The 20,348-nt window shown below is 47.2% G+C and overlaps 1 protein-coding gene across 16 annotated transcripts in view; it reads left to right on the forward strand.

Annotated features, from left to right (window-relative positions):
* LOC8029916 (THO complex subunit 2) overlaps window positions 1-20,348 on the forward strand; it is a 70,830-nt gene that overhangs the window by 21,949 nt on the left and 28,533 nt on the right. For all 16 annotated transcript variants that reach the window (XM_042289847.1, XM_042289843.1, XM_042289833.1 and 13 more), the window contains exons 14-24: window positions 4,075-4,176; window positions 5,072-5,156; window positions 6,085-6,178; window positions 7,887-7,967; window positions 8,051-8,147; window positions 9,600-9,717; window positions 11,552-11,731; window positions 12,260-12,424; window positions 13,281-13,343; window positions 13,397-13,491; window positions 13,578-13,704. In XM_042289847.1, coding sequence (XP_042145781.1) covers window positions 4,075-4,176; window positions 5,072-5,156; window positions 6,085-6,178; window positions 7,887-7,967; window positions 8,051-8,147; window positions 9,600-9,717; window positions 11,552-11,731; window positions 12,260-12,424; window positions 13,281-13,343; window positions 13,397-13,491; window positions 13,578-13,704 — 1,207 coding nt within the window. The remainder of the gene's footprint in view (window positions 1-4,074; window positions 4,177-5,071; window positions 5,157-6,084; window positions 6,179-7,886; window positions 7,968-8,050; window positions 8,148-9,599; window positions 9,718-11,551; window positions 11,732-12,259; window positions 12,425-13,280; window positions 13,344-13,396; window positions 13,492-13,577; window positions 13,705-20,348) is intronic.

Raw genomic sequence — 20,348 nt, forward strand, 5'->3', positions numbered from 1 at the left:
GATTCTGAAAATTTCTTGGCATGTAGGACAGATAGGAGTATAACTTTTTTGCAACATGCAGCTAAGTGTGTGATGCATACAATGTTGAGAGCAGACTTTTTAACATAGGTCTATGCTATTATAATAAAACAAAATATTATTTATATTTTGTTTTATTACTTGGAAGCCACACATCAAGCGCTGCACTTCAGTGTGTGGTAAAATCACTAATAACGGGTTAATCTTAAAAGTACTTCTAACTCGGGAGGCCGCGAACCTCCCTAGGTTCGATTTTTAAATATTTCGATATTTTCGAACTGAACTGAAGTTTGAATTCGAAAGGTTTCGATATTTTCGACCGTACAGAGATTTGAATTCGAAAAATTCACAACTTTTAAAAATCGTGGAGTTTCGAATTTGAGAAGTTCGAAGCTTTCACGGTTTCTAAAAGTTCGGGTTCGATTATTTCGAATACTTTTTTACTTGAGGTTCGAGAAATTCGAAGCTTTCGAACTTTCTTAACTTGAAATTCGAGAGATTAAAATGTTTCGAATTCTTATAGACATAAAATTCGATAAATTCGAAGATTTCAAATTTTTTTCTGCATAAAGTTTGAAGGTTTCGATTCTCTTTTAGCGCAAATTTGGAAAACAAACTTAGGTTTAGAACTTTTTTAAAGGGATACTACAACGAAATTTCGGCGCTCATTTTTTGGTCTATCTGTGTTCAAAGGAGCAGTATCACATCGAACATACCAATATTTTGTTAAAAAAATCTCGAAAAGGAATTTAAAGTGAATTAAATGATTAGCAAAGAGCACCTGGTGGATGTCGCTGACGTCTCGCTTGTAATGCCCGTCTAGGAACCTTGACAGCTAGTGACGGAGGTTGTCTCGCCTCCGGCCACGACGAGAGAAGGGGGGAAGGAGGAACTCCCCTCTTCCCTAGAATGCCTTTTGTGTGTCGCAGAGGTCGCTATTGTCCCCCTACAAGATTATAGAAGGTTAACCTGTCACTCAAAATCCGTACAAAAGCAGCCGCTTCGGTGGCTGGAATGACTAGGCCATCCCCTCGACGTCAGCCTCGCCGTAGCTTTGCTCGTCCCGAGACGACCTACGTCACAATTGCGTTAGATGTCACGTGGTCTCCGCTGGGCCTTCTCCGAGCGCTTGACAAAGTGGGCCGTTTATAACGAAAAGTACAGCCACCAGGCTCAAAATACAAACGTGCGATTGTCATTTACGGATATTGTGGATCATATTCAACCTATTTTTGAACGCGACGGGAATATTTCAAATTTCGTTGAAGTATCCCTTTAAAGTCCAAGTGCGCAAAGTTCGAAGTCCGGTTTTCATGTTCCGCCACAGTTTCAGTTTCAAATAACGTTTTCACGCTTCACTGGTTTTCACGAAATCAGGTTTAGAAATGTTTGGGTGTGATGTTCAGATTGCGCGAAGTTTTTTAGGCAATTAAATGAAACGACGAGTGTCCCGGATGTACTGAATTATTTGCCAGTGCAGAGTGACGTGTGCAGATCAGTAATTGTGGCCGCCATCCCCGGGGGGGGGGGGGGGGGGGGGGAGAGGAGGGGGGGAGGGAGGGAGGGGGAGGGGGGAGGGAGGGGGAGGGAGGGAGGGGTGTCTTTAACGTGCATCAGACAGTAGTGATCACACGAACGCACTGTTTAACGATACTCATCCAGTTCGAATCGGCCAGGGGCAGGCAGGTGGTTGAGGGTCACTTGACGCTCAGAAAAACCTTGAAGCGATCTGGCACACTGCCTCCCCACCCGTTTGCACGCTGGTAGTAATCCGCTTGAACGCCGCCCGAGCGAAGCTGGCATATAGTAAGTTTAGTTTGTACATGATGCAAAATCCTGAGACTGGGAATGAAATTTGAAAGAAAAAGTGTAAGAAGACAGAAAAACTTGGACAGGACAATGTCTCAAACTCAACTCAGCTGAAAACTCAGCTCAGGAATAACGTCTCAAACTCAACTCAACTGAGTTTGAGACTTTTTCCTGTCCCCTTTTTTTTTCTTCTTACACTACCGTAAAGTTCCGAGAGAACGCCCACCCTCGAGAGGTCGCCCATCCCGTTTTTCTGGCTAAATATCGGTAACATAAAAATTCCGAAACATCGCCCACCCCCCGATTTCCGTCGGACGTCACGCAATGTCCTACGGGAATCGCATCAACCGCGCAATTTGCTCAGACAAGCAAGTTTATAGCGGATTCCCGCGTTTTTGTCCGCGATCTGCGTGGGTGATCTCCATTCCACGCGAGTTGGTCCCGCCTGTACTATATTGCATCGTGAAATACGATTTTGCTGCGTTCGCGATCTGCGGTATTTGTTCCCGTAACATACGAGTTCTGTAGCGGATTCCTGCCTTTTTGTCCGCGATCTGCGCGCGCGATATCGGTTCCTGTGTCAGGCAAGTATGTAGCGGGTTCCCGCGTGTTTATCGCATCGTGAAACGCGAATTTGCGGTGTCCGCGTAGTTTGTAGCCGGCTTTTGATAAAGATTTGCTGTGGGGTCCCCAAAGATAGCCCACCTTATGTTTTTCACCATTTATCTCTTCTTTTTGGGTGGGCGTTCTTTCGGAACTTTACGGTATTTCTTTGGAATTTCATTCCCAGTCTCGGGATTTTGCATCATGATCAACATACACCAGCTCGCATGCACCTTGACAATTTTTTAGCTTGTAATTGTTTTGGAGGTTTGATTTCGGAGACGGAGGAAACGCCGAGCAAAATGCACAGTAGCCGACACAACTTGAGGTCGAGGAACGCTCTACCATACCGGCAGCGTTGGAAGAGGAAAAACGGGGGAGGGGGGGCTCCAGTCTCTCCCCCCCCCCCCCCCCCCCCCAAGATATTTTGGATTGTTAAGGAAAACAATACGGGGAAACAGGGCATGGTCGAGCTTATTTTAATCTGAAATTATTTATGCATATGTGTAGCTACTGTCGCTCTTCACTGCATAAAAAGTCGCGTAGATGGTCATTGTTAGAAACTCGTTGTCAGAAGGCACTACTCGTCACATGCTTAGTGGTTCGGAAGTTCAAAGCAATGTCTTTTCGATCTAAATAACTGTGCCATTGGTAAAAAATAAATAAATAAACATAACAATAAATGCAAAAAAAAAAAAAAGCTGGAGAAAAAAAATCTATCAAGAATCTGCCGGAAGTGTGGTATTCTTGCATATTCAGAGGCCCAGAACTAAGAAGCAAGTTTCTCCTACCAACATATGTACAGGCTAAAAGAAACACGTCCCAAAAAAGTGAAATAAAAAAAAAAAAAAAAAAAAAAATTTGACAAATGTTTTTTTTTTTTTTTTATGACGTGTTGAATTTGAACAATGTTAGAAATCTTTTTCCCCGAGCTAATTTATTCCTCAATGTGAAAAGAACAATATATACTTTAATTTGTATTCTGCAGATAGTAATGATATGTACTGTCTGTGGTGTTAATTTAAATGCAATACCTCAAACAATTTTGACGAAAAAAATTACAAAGTTTAGGGCATAATTGCCCGTAGCGTGCTAGTTTTGGAAATACTTGGTGGGAATTAAATTTTGAAATGAAGGGTACCAAACTGGCCTGTGGGCCCCATGCAAGGGCGGCAGATTTCCGCGATCGTTTTCCGTTTGTGAAAAATAGGCTGCCACAAGGTATAAGTTGTTTACAATAGGTGGCGTATAGACTAACTTTGCACTTGTTAATTGTTCTGTTTGATAGTAAAACCAATCACAGGCTTTCAAAGACCAGTGTTGCTTTGCCTGGACAGTGCAGCCAAATATTGTTCCACAGTTTCAACACAGATGGTTGAGCCTTATTACAGGAGCGACGCGTTCCATTTTAGCGTTACGCTGGACTGACGCGCAGGACTTTGACATCTGGGTGTCACGTGACACCATACAGCCACGTGACCTCGACACATCGTTTAACGTCGCACACATACATGGCATGTGCCCGGTTGATTCGCAACATATCTTTTGTGCATCTTGAGTTTATCGGGTACGATCGAGGCACGCTTAATTTTGGCTCTATGCTGGAGGCTGTTTGACGGGTGCCTGTTGTGGCCCTGCCTTCAGGTACCGTCTGTACAGCCAGTGGAAGAACGAGGCATACGTGAGTCACCCGTTGCTCATTCGGGTGAAGGCGGACTCACTCAAGAGGATCAAGTACATCATGAAGTGAGTATGAACTCTTAAGAATTACCACTTTTCTGTCTTTCGTGCGGCATGAGAAAATGAGACTTGTACCTACCCAATGCGGTTGACGTAAATCGTTTCTCGTGGAGCACGTTCATGATTCGTCATAAATGCGAGGTTGGGGGGACACATTTTTTAGTTTAACCTCGGAAGGTTTATTGGGACTAGGACAGCTTAAATTGGAAATTACCGATCAGAACCGGATATTCCGAAGGAGGGTGACAAAGTTTGACCCATTGTTTCGTCGCGGAATGCAGTCTAAGCTCATTACAACAGACCTGGTTACAACCGACATTTGGATATAACATACCGATTTGTGAAGTTCGGTTGGTTTTCCTTTACGCACCATTGACTCAACTTCATATCTGCATACAACATACTCCTTTTACAACAGACCGAAATCTTAGTCAAAATCAAGGTCTCTTATAACGAGCTTAGACTGTAAAAAGGGGGAGGTGCGCCATAGCAACTTTTCTCGATTTCCCACGGACGTTACAACTCTCGGTTCTGGCTAAGGGATCTTTTGTCATTCTTCCAGAAGGGAGGCATTACTTCTCTGCATATTTTTAGCGAGTTAAGAGCATAACAAAGCCAATATTTTAGTAATCCAATCTCACCCAGTACGGCCTTTTTCACGCTCGGCGCCACTAGCGCGAATGGAGCTAGCCTTTTTCTCGGTACTTTGTCTTTCCTTTACAAAGCCGGGATTGCCGGTGCGCTACTTATTGCGGACGCCCAGCTCTTCGGAAGCTCAGAGAATTTGCAGTAGCCGGCACAGACGCTTTGGAAGCGGTCTAGTTAACTTTGGAATTGAGTGACCCTTCCTCCGTCGTTGACCATATCTGACCACTTGCACTTGTCTCTGATGCTTGTGCAGGAGACTCAGCAAGGAGAATGTGAAGCCTTCGGGGCGACAGATTGGCAAGCTCAGCCACAGCAACCCTTGCTTTCTCTTTGACTATGTGAGCCTCTTTTTCTTCTTTTTTTTCTTTTTTGTGTGTGTGTTTGTGTCAAGGACATGTTTTTCTTCCCTCTTCGTCTTTTATTTTTGTGTTTATGGAAGTTAAAGGAAACAAGAGACGGGAGTCGGCGCTCTCTTTGTGTCCTTGCCTTTGTCTCCACGTTTTTGTGGCTTTTGTTTGATATTTATACAATGTGCAGACTCATCTAACCCCAAACGTGTCGCTACCATTCATTAAATGCGGAAGTGCGGGAGAAAAAAAGGTACCAATCATTGGACAGATGTCACAATTGGTGGCATTTTTGGGCTCCCCAAAAATACCAGCACAGGGCAGGTTTAACGTACATTCCAAATTTGATTGCCACCTTTGCCCGTAGCTTGCCCAAGATCTAGTAGTAAAGCCGCGAAGGAAGACATCACTGCCTTTGACAGCTTGGGCTCTGAAAATCTTTAATTGATTTTAGTCCCTTAGGCAGATCTTTCCTTTGATCAGTTTGTTTAAAGTGCATAGCATCTATATGGCCAGCTCTTTGTGCTTGTGCTTCTGTGCCTGGGACTTAGCCTCGATAGAGACATCACGGTGATCACAACGGCTGGTGTTTGACCCCGGTGCTGGAATGGTCGTGGGTCCTAGAGAGGAAGCTTCCTGGCGATAGTTTTTTCATGACACTTTACGTCATGTTACCCTGTGATGTCATGGCGTCATGTGATATTGTGACGTCGGGTGGCACAATGACGTGTTGTCATGTCACAAAGGACCTATAAGTGCTGCGCATTTGAGCGCCTTTGGGGTGTACCAGAGAGACAGGCAGTTCTTTTTAGTTGTGATGATCTCGACTGCTAAGTCACAATCGTTCGAAACGAAGAGAGTTTTTAAAGTGTGTCAGTCCTTTCTGCACTAATGACTTCCTTTGTGCTTGTGGGAGCAGATCCTGTCCCAGATCCAGACCTGGGACAACCTGATTGTGCCCGTGGTGGACTCCCTCAAGTACCTCACCATGCTGTCCTACGACGTTCTCGCCTGTATCCTGCCCTCTGTCCCCAAACACCAGGATTCGTCACTTGGTTACAGGCTTAAGTTGAGCTGGTTGGTACATATTAGTGATGCGTTAGCTTGAACTTACAGAAATAGACGTCCTTTCTACGTCCATTTGTAAGTTCAAGCTGTTGCATCACTAATTATCGCTTGATGTGGAAAGGATACTAAGACTATTTTTGCGAAGGATACTTATAGGAAGAATTTTGAGAATATGCAAAGAATGTTTACATGCAATACCATTTCTTTTCGCTGCCTCCCCCCCCCTTGAGGAAAATTCAGATTCGTCACATGAAACGATTGCGCACGTGCTGGGGAGTATACGGTGGGACCAGTTTATAACATACTCCATCAGACACGCAACTTAGTTCGATATATCCCATAATTGGCTATATCGAAGCCGGGCCTACCGCAAATTTTGAGGCCGGGGCTTCGTAACAAACAATTATTTTCTTGACCCTATGGTAAACACGTTAATGCATACTTCAGTGAACTGCCAAAAAAAAAAATTATGACCCGCGAAAAAATATTTGATAATGCTCTTAGCGGGCTAACAGCTGGAACAAGAAACAGGTTCTGAACTGTTTATTCTGCGAGGATACTTACAGAATCGGAGCACCCAGGCGCGCATGGAAAGATAAATCTTTTACCGTTTTAGTTGACCGCGAAGCCTTTTCGTCTCAACTTATATCCACGATCTGCAGTACGGCAGTCGTGTCCTTAAAAGAACTGTGATTTTGCTCTCGTGAAGCCAGTGTCCAAACAAAACCAGTGGAACCGTACAGAGACGAAAAAAGAGCCGCACAGAGCAGCTGAGCCGCAGCGAAGATCGTTGGTTGCAAGCAAACGCAGTCTCCTATTCAGCCGCGAATGCCCCATGATCGCAGGCAGAAGTTCGACGATCGCCAAAATCCGTACGTTGCTCCAAGGCATCATTTCGAGCTAGTCAAAGAGCGACAAAGACTGTTGCCGTTTCCCGCGTGAACCGGATTATCACGCGAAGGTCAAACGAAAAAGAGAGCTAACGAACAAAACATAGCAAGCGGTGGTTAGGAAGCAGCTGACACGGTCTCTGAAATTTGGCAATTGTAGGACACTTGGCGAGGAGAAAGACAAACTTCAAGTGGGGACTCGTCTCAACAGCGTGTCCTGACCTTGGCTTTTCTTTCTGTGTGTGTGCGTGCAAGAGTTTTTCTGCACTCTCTGCAGTCACTCTTTTTGTTTGCTGTTTGGGATGCTTTAGCTTTACACATTCCTCTTTCTTTTTCTTTTTTAAACAAGGCAGGGGCACTCGTGTATCTTCAGTTTTCTTTTTTGGTGCTCGCACCTTTTAAAAGTCTGCATTTTTAGTTCAATATACCCAATCGGTTGTTCGTTACAAAGGTACTTTCTTTTTATGCACAATTTTGTTCTAAAATTTTGGCTGTTCGATATAGACAATAATTAGCTGTATTCGGGTTTGCTGTAAATGGGTTTGACTATAATAAATATGATTATAATGCAATTAAACGCAAAGGTGCAAGCGAGCTGGACAAGAATGACGAAAATAATCCCTGGAGAAGGGGAACCAGAGGGACAAAGGACAAACACAAATCTCCAAACACAGCAAGGTGACTGGTGTGCGACTGAAAAAATTAGTTTGGTCCGGGTTTCGGTGGCGGCGTCTTTGGTTTCCTTGACCGACCTTGCTTGTAGACTGCGTGGCGGAGGCGCTCTGCAATCCGGAGAAGGACCGCATGAAGCACGACGGCACCAGCATCTCCCTCTGGCTGCAGAGTGAGTGGGATTTCACGTGCCCGCCCTGCCGGCGATGGGCGCAGTCGAGAACCTGCTTTTTTCCTCCGTTTCTTCGATGCCAGGTCTGGCCAGTTTCTGTGGCGCCGTCTTCAAGAAGTACTCCATCGACCTGACGGGTCTGCTGCAACTCGTCGCAAATCAGCTGAAGGCAGAAAAAAGGTGCCCTGGTTTTCTTGCTTTATCTTTTTTTTTATGCACGTTTGGACTCCGCAGTAGGCTCGCGATAATTAAAACTCGGATATTTCTTACTTCAGGTTAATTCAAGCAATTTTCAAAGTTTTGGTTGTCTCGCTAAGTTTTCAATATATTTATAAGCCACTTAGTTTGAGTGGCATTTTCATATAAATCATACTTTCTTGTCTCGCAATCCCTTTTGAGCACGCTTCTATCCGAGCGCTTGTGCACTCTACTGAGGCAACACCCGTGCCCTGCTGTTCTCATTTAGTCAGTAACTATGGATGCAGCATTGCTCGTAACTTGCCACGGGTCGAGGGAGAGGTTGTATTCCACCAGGCACGTAGCCGGGGGGGGCCATGGGGCCCAGGCCCCCCCCCCCCCCAAAATCCTCCATTTTACTGGGACCTCCTCTCCCCCCTCCCCCTCATATAGCATTTTGTCATGGGCGGGCCCCCCCCCCCCCCCCCCCCCCCCGAAACAAAATCTTGGCTACGTGCCTGTATTCCACTATGTGCCATGAAGTTCTAGTTGCGTAGCCATGGAGGGGGGAGCTCAGGGGGCTTCAGCACTCTATAATACACAAATGCATTTTGACCTCCCCCTTCCCTCTGCATCCCAAGTCATGCACATCCCAACTACCTTAGCCCCCTCCCCTTGAAAAAAAAATTTCTGGCTACACCACTCTCCAGTTGAGATTGTACAGTGGACTCGCATGAATTCCAACTCGGATATTTCTTACTTCCAATGAATTCGAACGATTTTAAAAATTTTAAATTGTCCCGTTATGTTTTCAATGCATGTATGAGCTGCCTAGTTCAAACTGCATTTTCGCTTAATTCATACTATTTGTTCATTGTGGCAAGTTAGCCCCGTTGAGCGCGCTTCTCACCGAGCACCTGTGTACTGCGGGAAAGCAATACCCGCGAAGCTTGCAAGCATTGCTTTTCCCCATTACGAGGTTGCTCGGTGAGCACACTCACCTGTGCTCGTCAGTTTTTTTCAGTGCGAACGAGACTCATGCACGTCGGAACTGTCCGATCCGACGTACGTAACATCAGCGCGATCCGACGGGTTTGGTTGTGCCGGATCGTCAAATCAACGCTCCCGCACGTGACCGACTCGCCAGATGTTTGCCGCGCAGCGGTCCGACCGTCCGACGGGCACAGCCGATGGCAGCGCGGATGGTGGCACAGACATCATGTCGTCACCCGACGACCTTCCCCTTCGTATGGCGATTCTGGAACCGGGTGGAAACGAACAGAATGACACGTCGTGAACTGTCGCGTCCGGCGACTCGGGGGGGCCTTTTTCCCGGCGTATCGGGCGTCGGATCGGACGGTTTGGATGCACTCATGTCCTGCGCTCTATCATTCCTAGTGTTCTAATTTGCAATGGTCGAGGCGCGCCACTTGACGGCTTTGACGACCCTCGCAGCCTTGACCTGCTGGTGCTGAAGGACATCGTACAGAAGATGACCGGCATCGAGTCGACGGAACAGGCAACGCAGGACCAACTGGAGGCGATGTGCGGTGGCGAACTGCTCAAGGCCGAGGTTCGTTTGCACCACTCGTCGTGATCGTCGTCATTGTCATCGCCGTCTCTTTATTTCTGCGCACATAAACAGCCGATAGTCTAATCTGGCACAATGTGCCATATTTTCAGGATTATAGTCCACACTAGAGCCACTACATAAGCTACGCTTCAGAGTAACAACCTTTCGGACATCTTGGAACTTAAAATTGTGGTTGCCAGTTTAATGAAGCCTTATCGGAAAGTGCAGGAAGCACTTTTTTTGTTTCGAGAAATGTTTAAACAGTTTGCGACAGAAAGAAGCAATATCATCTGAGCTTTCTAACGCTGTATCTAAAGCTGAGGAAGTCGCATTTTTGAATTATGAGGATGTTGCATCTGCTTTGCAATAAGCTCAAAGATGGCGGTGCCCACGAGAAAATCGAGGAACAGAGAGCCGATACTGTAAGCAAAGCTCATTGAGTGACTCCAGTCCACACCTGCTGTGTAGTCTGGGAGGGCAAATTTTCAACCGAAAAAGCAGATTTTCCTTGGATAGTCCACACCCGATGCTTAGTTTGCAACTAGTACAAAGTCTGGGTGCAACATTATCGTACACGGCACACCTTGAAAAGTTCCCGCTTTATTAGCGCACAAACAAGCTTGCGTCGGACAGGAACCATCACTATAAATAAACTGGCATTCACAAAATCCATCTCGTCTTTATGAACAACCTTGAGGAAACAAATCCTTGTATAGCTCCCACTAAAATTTCAGCTTGTAAATGTGTAGAGGCCGGGAAACGTGGTAATACAATGTAAAATACTTACACAAGCTTGATTCTGCTGACAAGGACTGGGAAGCACAAAATAGGTTGCAGATAAGCTGGGCAGAGGCTGTGTGTGTGTGACATGTCGCTTGACCTCATAATGTCTTGTGACATTGTGACGTCCTCATGGGCTTGTATACTTTATGGGGGTGTTTAAATTTTATTCATACATGTTTTTTTTTTAAATTTTTTATAGAGGGTGAGAGTTAGACAAGAGCCGTCTTTACCATATATTTATCAGGCTCGGCGGACTTTAGTTGAGGGGATGATCGTCACGGTAACTTGCCAAATTAACTAAGATTCGTTAATTAACTTTTTAATTGTTGGTTTTAGGGGTCATGTTGGAATTGCACTAATGGCGGTGTTAGAGGCCAGACCATTTAAAATATTTTGCGAAGATGTAATAGTTTTTAAGATATTCATTTATAATTTTCGCGTGTTGGAGCCCGATTCAGAAATTGTGCGCAAAAAGAGTGTTGCAAGCCTTGTCCACAATGACGTTAAGAAAAGTGGCGTATAGTTGTGACGTCGTCTCTTCTGTCGTTGGTGCACCTGCCAAGGGTATGCTGCAGAGATAGTGACGTCATGATTGAAACGACTACTTCCAAGTATCATTATGGGCAGGACTTGAGGCACTCTTTTTGCGCGTGACTTCTAAATTGGGCTAAAAAACTTGCAAAATTATTAGTATCATAAAAACTATAACATTTTTGCGAATTATTTCAATTGGTCTAGCCTCTAATAGTAATTTCCATCAATACTGCAATTGTAACAGGACGTCTAAAACCATTAATTAAAAAAACCATTAATTAAAAAATTAATTGACAGATCTTAGTTATTTATCAACTTACAAAGATTATCCCCTCATCTAATGTCTGCCGAGCCCGATAAATACACGTCGAAGACATCACTCGTCTAACTCTCACCAAAGAAAGTTTGCAAAAAAATAATGTGATGCTAGAATTGGGCTGATAAAACACATTCTGCATTGAAGCTTGCTCAACCGAACATGCAAACGGTGAGCGTTCTCAGTCACTCCTCCCTGCAGGGCGGCTACTTCCACCAGCTGCGCAACACCAAGAAGTCGTCCCAGCGGCTGAAGGAGGCCCTGCTGGAGCAGGACCTGGCCCTGCCGCTCTGCCTGCTCATGGCCCAGCAGAAGAACTGCATCCTCTACCGGGACCAGGAGGCCTCCCACCTCAAGCTGGTTGGAAAGCTCTACGACCAGGTAAGGGCTCGCAGCACGCCCGCCCAACTGCCGGCAGCCTGACCGTGCTGTCCGTACCCTGTTCATGTTAAGGCTGCAGCCAATGCCATAAGCGCGAGATCGTGACTTTGAAGTGTTCTTTTGGAGGACGAGCGCTCGCACTGGAATAGCACGTCTCAAATCCAGGAGCGCCGGCTTGCTTGTGCTTGTAGCTTTGGCTGGAGTCTCGGACGAGGTATAGAAAACACCATAGTCGCTCCCAAGACTCGTAGGAGCTGTAGCCGCTTCGCTGGAAAGCGCCTGGAAACCTAGTCTCTCTGCTCTGATTGGTACTCTGTCGGTATCTAATCGGTACTCTAAGCCTAGCTCATCTAGAATGGGCAGTGTGGGACGCTGAACACGTCGGTCGAAGACTCATTCCAGGCGTTTTACGGCAATGCCTGGATTTGTCTGCAGGAACTTGTCTCTTGAAATGGGCTCTGGTGCATAGAGGCATCCAGGGGTGGTGGGCCTTCCGGCCACGCTGAGTGCCGTGCGGTGTCGTTGCAGTGCCAGGACACCCTGGTCCAGTTTGGCAGCTTCCTGTCGAGCAGCCTGAGCACCGAAGAGTACGCCGGCCGCCTGCCGCCCGTGGACCAGCTGCTCTCGCGGTTCCACGTGCAGGCCGACGTGGCCTTCTTTTTGGCCAGGCCCATGTTCGGACATTCCATCGCGGTGAGTACCCGCACTGGTGAACGGGGACCTTGAGGGATCATGCAGAATCGAACGGTCGCATCGCCCGAGTAATTTCTGTGGGATGTAAAACCTTTGTCAGAAAACCTCATTGACTTTTCAGTAAGTACAGAAATGAGTTTGCACGGTCCAGCACATTTTTATGAAATAAAACTGCGCTGGACTGAAATTTCGGGTGAAGTTTTCTTATTCTTTCGTGCCACGCAGGTTTTTGCAGTGTCATTTGCAATTGAGGCGGTATTTTAATGCGGAAGGTGTTTTAAGGCCGGTGTCTCCGAGGAAAGTGTGAAGGAACATCACGAAAGCAGATACGAAATCTGTAGCACATACTTCGAAGGACGATCCATAGAAAAGAGTGCATAATTGGGAAGATACAATAATTGAGAAGCGAGAACAAAATTCTGAACGTGCCCAGATGGGAATCGAACCGCCGACGTCGTGATTACGAGCCCGACACTCTGCCACTGCTCCAAAGAGTCGCGACAGATGCAAAGCTCGTCGCCCTTGTCTCTACTCGCCATTCAAACGGTGAGTAGGAAGAAAGGCGGCTAGCTTCGCGGCTACCCACTAATAATTCCAATTGGAGCTCGGTCCTTCGATGTCTCTATGCGCTCTCGTCTCCTCTCCCTCAATTTCCAGCCGTATAATCGAAGCAAATTAAAATAGATCAAGAATAACGGCAAAGTCTGCCGCAAGCCCCAAAGAAGGTCACGTAAACACGTTGTGCGTGTACTAACTTTATTCGTAAAATCAAGATATGTTTTTCCTTCCTCGTGTTTTGCCGAGCATGGTTTACACGGTTCACCAGTCGCGCTGTCCGACTCTCGTTCTGCCTCAGCTCAAGTTCGACGACGCCAAGAGGAGGGACAAGACGTTCAAAAGTCTAACCGCCGCGCAGAAGGTGAGTTCTCTCGACCGCCGTGTCCCGCGGTCCCAGCGCCTCGCACCTCGCAGTTGCAGCGCTACGTCGACGCGGTGGACCAGGTGATGTCGCGGGTCGTCGAGAGCGTGCGGCCGCTGCACCCGTCCAAGACGTGGGAGGACCTCAGGTGACCCGAGGCGTCGCGCCGGCCGCCCGACGCACGCGTGGCTAACCGCGGATCGTATCCGCCGTCTTGTGTCTCCATCTTCGCAGCCCGCAGTTCTACGTCACCTTCTGGTCGCTCTCGATGTACGACCTCCACGTGCCCACATCCAGCTACGAGAGGGAGGTGGGCAAGTTGAAGCAGCAGGTGGTGCAGGCAGAGGACAGCAAGGACATGGTGAGCCGGGCGGCACGGTTGGTGATCCTCGACGGTGGGGTCGGCAGCGACGTTTGGACACGGTGTCTGGAGCGCGTCTCCGACCGGTGCATTTATCCGATGCCACCCAGAAGTTGTGGTCCGCACCGTCCCTTTGAGCCTCGTCTTTTGGATGGTATCGGTTTGCCGCGTACCCAAATGTGGTTCCTCGATTTCCACCCGACGTTATTGTAGAAGCGTAGCACTCCTGCCTGCCGCAATCGTGATTGTGGCACGGTAGCAGATGGCGGCGCGGCGGCTGCCCCTCCTGCTGTGGATCGCTCTCCAGCCAGCCGTCCCACGGAAACTGGAGCAGACGCGAGAGGGGACGCCGCGACGACAGCGGCTCTCGCACCCGATCGCCTATTTTGCCGGGGTCGCGACCTGGCTCCTGTTGGCGTAATTTGTTACCACTTGGGAACCGCTTTTCACGCGTGGTTCGGACAAGACGGCGAATGCACCGGTCGGAGGTGCGTTCCGGGCTATGTGACCCGTTGTAGCGTGCGCGAGCGTGTGTCTGTGTGTGTGGCCATGTGTACTGGTGCAGTGCTGCAACTCTCTTCCGCTTTCCGAGCTCAGGTGTTTGGGTCCGGCCTGTTAGGCTGCTGTCAAGGGCCGGGCCGTAGCACTGAAGCTCTTCGGGACTTCGTCGGCCGGCAACCCCGTGCCGTCGTGGCGGTGCCTGCGTTGCCAAGTTTGTCACGAATTAGATTCTGCGGCAGCCGTCTGCCTGTCGCCGCCGCCACCGCCAAAGAGCACCAGTAGGGTCGGAGAAAACGGGCAGACTGCGGTCGACGTGGAAGGCAAACAGAGCTGCGTCTCCTCTCACTAGTTGTGTACAGAGGTGACTGCGTGTTATTCCCACCTCGACTGGGTCTCTAAGTAATAAGAAAATTGGCAACTGCATTTTGAGGTAGGTTATCCCTTCCATCTAGCTAACCGATTCTCTAAAAATAAAAAAAAAATGCAGCTTTTTTCTTTACTTTTTATAAATAATGGACCTCTTTCCAGTAAGGAGTGCCTCATGACGGTTTCGCCGCCAACTACAAATGGAGGGCAACCGGACTCGCCTTCTCCCATAGGAACAGATTAGTGTCGCAAGAAAACAGTGCCCCCCAAGAATGGCGAAAGGGCGGTCAAGGTCAAGGGAAAAGGGTGTGCGCGTGCGCAGACGCTTACTGGAAAAAGGTTCATTACGTAACCGTGCGAGGTGTGGCGCACCTTGCATGGTTACGTAATCGGAGTTAGCATCTGCTTGAATAAAATTCTGCATTCAAATGCTCTCTCGCTCTCATTTGCCGTCGAAGTGAGCGAACATCCCAACTTTATTTTGTTGTAGTTCGTGCCTGACATAGCCTCTGCGCTCCTCTGCGCAATTTCTGAGGTTGAGTATAGTTACGCGAGGTTGGCATCTAGTCAGCGCTGAGGTTTTAGCCCGGTGGGTCTTTCTAGCCCCGAAAATATGTGGGATCAGTGCGGCTGCTCGGTTTTTCCTTCTCTGCTTCGTTAAAACGTAGTCGCAGTCCTGGGGGCCGCATGGATTTTCCTTTCTCCGAGATGTACTGCGTGCCTTGGTTCCTAATTTGTCCACATCACAATGAATATTAACAGTACTTCATTACTGGTAAGGCAGAAGTGTTCCAGTTCTTTTATTTATTTATTTTAAATTAAGATCCGTTTTAGTACGACGTTTTCGTACTAGTGGGGTTCAGTTAGAGACCTTGTGGATCGGATCAACTCTATTCTTAATGCCGCGCGCCTCTAAAAAACGTCAGCCAGGGAATGACGATAGACCCTTTCCCAAATTGCTGCTGGCAACCGCGACAGCTGTTGGGGTGATGAGTGCGAGTGATGTGGCCGCCGACGGTAGAACACAAGTCTGGCTGAAATTAGTGATCACTTCACGGTGGACAAAAATAATGAGCGTACTACGCTGCCCCAAAAGTTACTTTGTACCGTCATGTCTGGAAACTGCGACGTTTCTTTATGGTAAAGCTGACGGTTACTGCGCGTTACACCGTTTACGTTAACAGTTCTCAAAGCTTGTACTTCGTGTATACGCAACTTAGTGAATTTCGTAATGGGGACGTCTGCGTGGGCATCGCGTTGTGTGGTAATCACTTGTTCCTTGCACTCACCACTGCATATCTTGGGAAAGGAAAGAAGGGCACCTGGAAAGAGGTGCGGTTATAATTTACCGACGATGTACGACAACATTGTCATTGTTGCACATCGTCAGTAAGTCAGGTCAAGAGCGTGCTCCGCTTTAGAGCTAGGCACAATTCGCCACAACACCTGCACATTATTTTGGAAGGCTTCCGCCAGACGGTGCAAAGTTTGTGCAAGGGACTATTGATGGAGCGGGAGAAATTATGTTGTGGTACTGTGAGTCTAATGATATTTCTGCTACTATAATTCTATCCAGAGGTATTGGGCTTTTGCTAAACACCTTCGTATGAAGATTGCATAAGGGCCTGTCACCACAATTTTCCGAAAGAGACCAGCAAATGGGAAAGCACACAACATCCAATCTGGTAGAACTTTACCCTGATATAAATCAACTGGATACTGAGGTATGGAAGAGAGGATTCAAAGTGGAAGAGACAGACAATGTCTCAACATTGAGACATTGTTTTTCTCCCTTTTTTATTGCTTTCTTCCACTTTTCATTTTCTTTTTCCTACCTGGGCTAATTTTCAACATGACATGTGGACTCAAAGTAGCAAGTTGTGCAGGCTTACATGTCTGGGATCTTGGGGTGCCTTGCCGCTTTGGGGTCCGAACGTTATCTGTGCCCCTTCATTCGCTCGTTCCCTGCCGTTAGTGGCCGCGATTTGCTATTATATGCTCTGTGGGAGAACAGCTGCATCAGTTGCCTTCACAAACAGTGAGGGGGGCTTTACATGAAGAAGTGTAGTCAGGGCCCCGTGCTTACTCTGGTTAATTTTCTTTCTTATGCATTTCTGGGAGCAGAAAAGGGGGAACGGATAAGATTTGTTTCATCTTTCGTGTTGATGGTGACGTGAAATCGGTGCACGCATGGCATCACCTGCTGTGCTGACGAAGACCATCCGGCCAACGTTGGAGCTTCACACGGTCTACGGTTCTTCGAGCCACGTGTCCGTGTTCCGTCCCAAGCCACCGTGAACGCCCCCACCTCCAGGGCCGACTAACGACTATGATTGAGGAGCATCTCACCTTTCAACTGGCCCGTCTACCTGCCTATCTTCCTGCCAACGTCTTCGGCGGAGAAAAAGATTCAAGAGTCAAAGGGATGTCGTGCTGACAACTTACTCGAGCTGCAAGAGGTCTTCGAAATGCTTCTGATCTCCAAGAGGTGTCTGGTGCCACCAGAAGTTCACAAGGTGTCCACAAGGCGTCCCCGGAAAGACCTTTTTCACCCACTCACAGACATTGACGACTGATGAAGCTCGAAGGAGCCTCACGACAGAGTGCTACCGAGTCATCTTCGACTTGCTGCTCAGAGGCCGAAGCATCACGGAAAAGAACCTTTGGGTTCCTTGTCACATCGTCTCGAGAACCACTATTGAAGATTCAAGTCATTTCCAAGATTTCGTATGCAGCTTGCTGACGCTGACACATCTTAGAAGCATCCGCAACCTCGCAGATTAGATGGCCATTTCTTACACTGACCGTCAAAGTGCCGAATGACCTCGGTTGAAGTGGAGCATCGACCACAAAGTTGCTGTCACAACATGGGCAGTCATTCATCTTGAGAATGTTCCAGTCATCGAAGTCTTCAAGAAGATTGCCCTGCTGCTCTCTGATGATTCCCGTCCACACCAAGTTTAGTCCCTCCCCCATTGCCCGTGTGGCGAATCTTGAACCTTCAGATTGTCGTCACTTACCAGTCAGTTAAATAGTTCTCTCCAGTTGTCAACTGAAGGGCACCCACGGAGCTTACCCTAAACCCTGCATGTAGGTCTTCTTGTCTGGGCACATTTCTGTATCCCCTGCATTCTATCTTGTCCCCGAGAGCAAAGTCAGACAAAGCAGCCGAGTTTTTGAAAAGAATCTATTTTACGAGTCTCCTTGACGAAATCGGTTACAAGAAGACAGCAGCTGTCCATTCCAACGACGACGCGACAAGACCCAAGATGAACCGTATCCACTGGAATGTCTAGAGCCTCTACATTCTAACGTCTCCACAAGCATTGTCTTCACAGAGTGTGCCCAGTCTCGCTTCATCAACATCCAGACTTCAAAATCAAGTAGATGTTAATTGAGGTCAAGGGCCATTGCAAGGAAATAGCGGCAGCTTCTAATGAAGTAACCGTCACTTATCTTCAAGGGACATCATCAACGTAGGGATGACACGAACACCTCAACAAACGATCACCATGCCAGATGCCTTGAGCACCGTCGTCCGAGGTCATCCCGTCTTTCACCAAAGCGGAACGTCGAGCGTCTTGGACGGCGTCGAGCAAGATCGCCCAACTCTCAATACTCCGTCGGAAAGACCGTCCTGCAAGAGTGCTCCAGACCAGACGACCACCCGGAGAGACCAGATCCATTGGGATGGAGTCCCTGCACTATCCCTGGGAGGCACTGATTATGTCCAGTCCAGTCCTGGGTCGGCAACTCTAAAAGTCTCTGGCCCAATCCTGGGAACAGCCACGTCCGGGGTCTACGTCGGAAGTGCCGGAGCAGAAGCCTTCGAGGGTTCGTCCACTCAACTTCGTCGCAGCTTCGGGCGAAGGAGGAAGAGTGCCGGGGTGGTAGCTCGTTCTCAACATCCTTCGACCTGTGTTTCAACCAGAGCCATCGAGATCACAAGCCGTGTCTGCCGGGAAACCTGCCGCTCCACCGTTGCGATGGACTCTTCATGTGCAGAGACAGTGCGTCATTAACTTTGATCGTTTGTGCTGGTTACGGGCGGTTACTGGGTTCTTTAGGGAGGAAGAGTCGGTTTTTGATTGGCAAGGCTGGGATCGATCGGTGTGCTTTTTGAGGTTGGGTGAGAGAATGAATGGGCGGCGAGAGTTACAGGGCGCATATCGGATGCTTGGATGCTACGAATCGAATTTTGTGTTAATCCAAGTTCAGCAAGTATAGGAATCAATCAAGAATAATTTTTTTTCTACTGCCGGTTCAAAAATTCCATTTTCGTGAAAGTTAAAACAAAATGGTTTGGCAGGTTTGTAAAATATTAAGGTCCCGAAATATCCCATCCTTTCGGTATCCAGGATTACCGTAGAATACCGTGCAAGTACTGACCCAAAATTTGAACATGCAAATTGGGAGGTGGCCTTCACCACTGTGCACCAGCGGGCATGCAACAAGCAAGCTTCACTGCTTTGCATTGGCGCGTGCGTGTCAAGCTCAGTTTTGCGCCAGTGTGCATAAAGAAGCAGCCGACGCGAATGAGCATCTCGGTTAGCTAGGGTGGGGCTCGGAAGTAAGGAGTAGGCGCTCAATATGTCCTTTGCATGTTTTCCATACATTTCAAAAGTAGTGGGCTGGCACTTATTGCGATATAGCGGCACGCTTGGTATTTTACAATAGGCTTGGAACTCTTGGACTTTCTAGAGCGCAGCTTAGGCGCCCGTTCCTGGCTTGAGCGACTTCAGCATCGCTGTAGGCATAACTGCGCATTGCATTATGGGACGTTTCCCATAATGAATCACGGGGATTTTCAGTGGAAAAAATTCTCCACTAGATTTAGCGAAAAATATTTCCCGCTAAATTTAGCGGAAAAATGTCTCTGCTGAATTTTTTAGACTAAATATAGCAGGGAAACTTTTTCCGCTAAATTTAGCAGAAAAAATTCCCCGCTAAATTTAGCAGAAAAATTTCTCCGCAAAATTTAACAGAAAAATTTTCTGCTAAATTTAGCAAATTATTTCCTCTCTAAATCTAGCGGAAAAATTCCCTGCTAAACTGTAACGGAAAAAGTTTCCCGCTAAATTTAGTGGAAAAAATTCCCCGCTAAATTTAGCGTAGAAATTTCCCCGCTAAATTTAGCAGAAACATTTTTTTGCTAAAATTAGCGGAAGATATTTCTCGCTAAATTTCGCGTAAAAATTTCTTCACTAATTTTTGCGGAAAATTTTTCCTGCTAACTTTAGCTGAAAAAATTCCCCTCTAAATTTAGCCGAAAATTTTTACCGCTAAATTTAGAGGAAAAATTTTCCCGCTGTAAGCGCCGTCAGATTCGATACAAAAAGCACTGTCACTCGCTTTGTGTATCGGATTCCCAGCAATATCTCTTCAGCGCTGTCATTCATTATCACTTTGTGTATCGCAATAGCAAAATTAAAGTTAAAACATTTCTTGCAAAGAAGACCCGTAGTGCTCGATGACGTGTCACCGGAAACAACGTGCCACGCGCGGTTTCTGAGAAATAGTGAAATGTCATAAACGCGAAATAAATTTTGTTTATTCGCACACCCATATTCTTTATGAAAAAAAAAATGCTGCAACAGACCGACGCGGATGCCTCGGTTTTATGAGCAATGAGCAATTTTTCGTGCAAGGTTATCAGTCGATTTTTAAAAAAATAGAGAAATTGCTCGCTGAGGTTTTCTTCGGTAACCACCGATATGCCAGGCGTATCAATTCCGGAGTGGAATAAATTCATTACCCTGTCTGAGCAGGGCCTATTG

Source organism: Ixodes scapularis, unplaced genomic scaffold, assembly GCF_016920785.2.
Source record: "Ixodes scapularis isolate PalLabHiFi unplaced genomic scaffold, ASM1692078v2 PGA_scaffold13__105_contigs__length_92229423, whole genome shotgun sequence".
Classification (NCBI taxonomy): Eukaryota; Metazoa; Arthropoda; class Arachnida; order Ixodida; family Ixodidae; genus Ixodes; species Ixodes scapularis.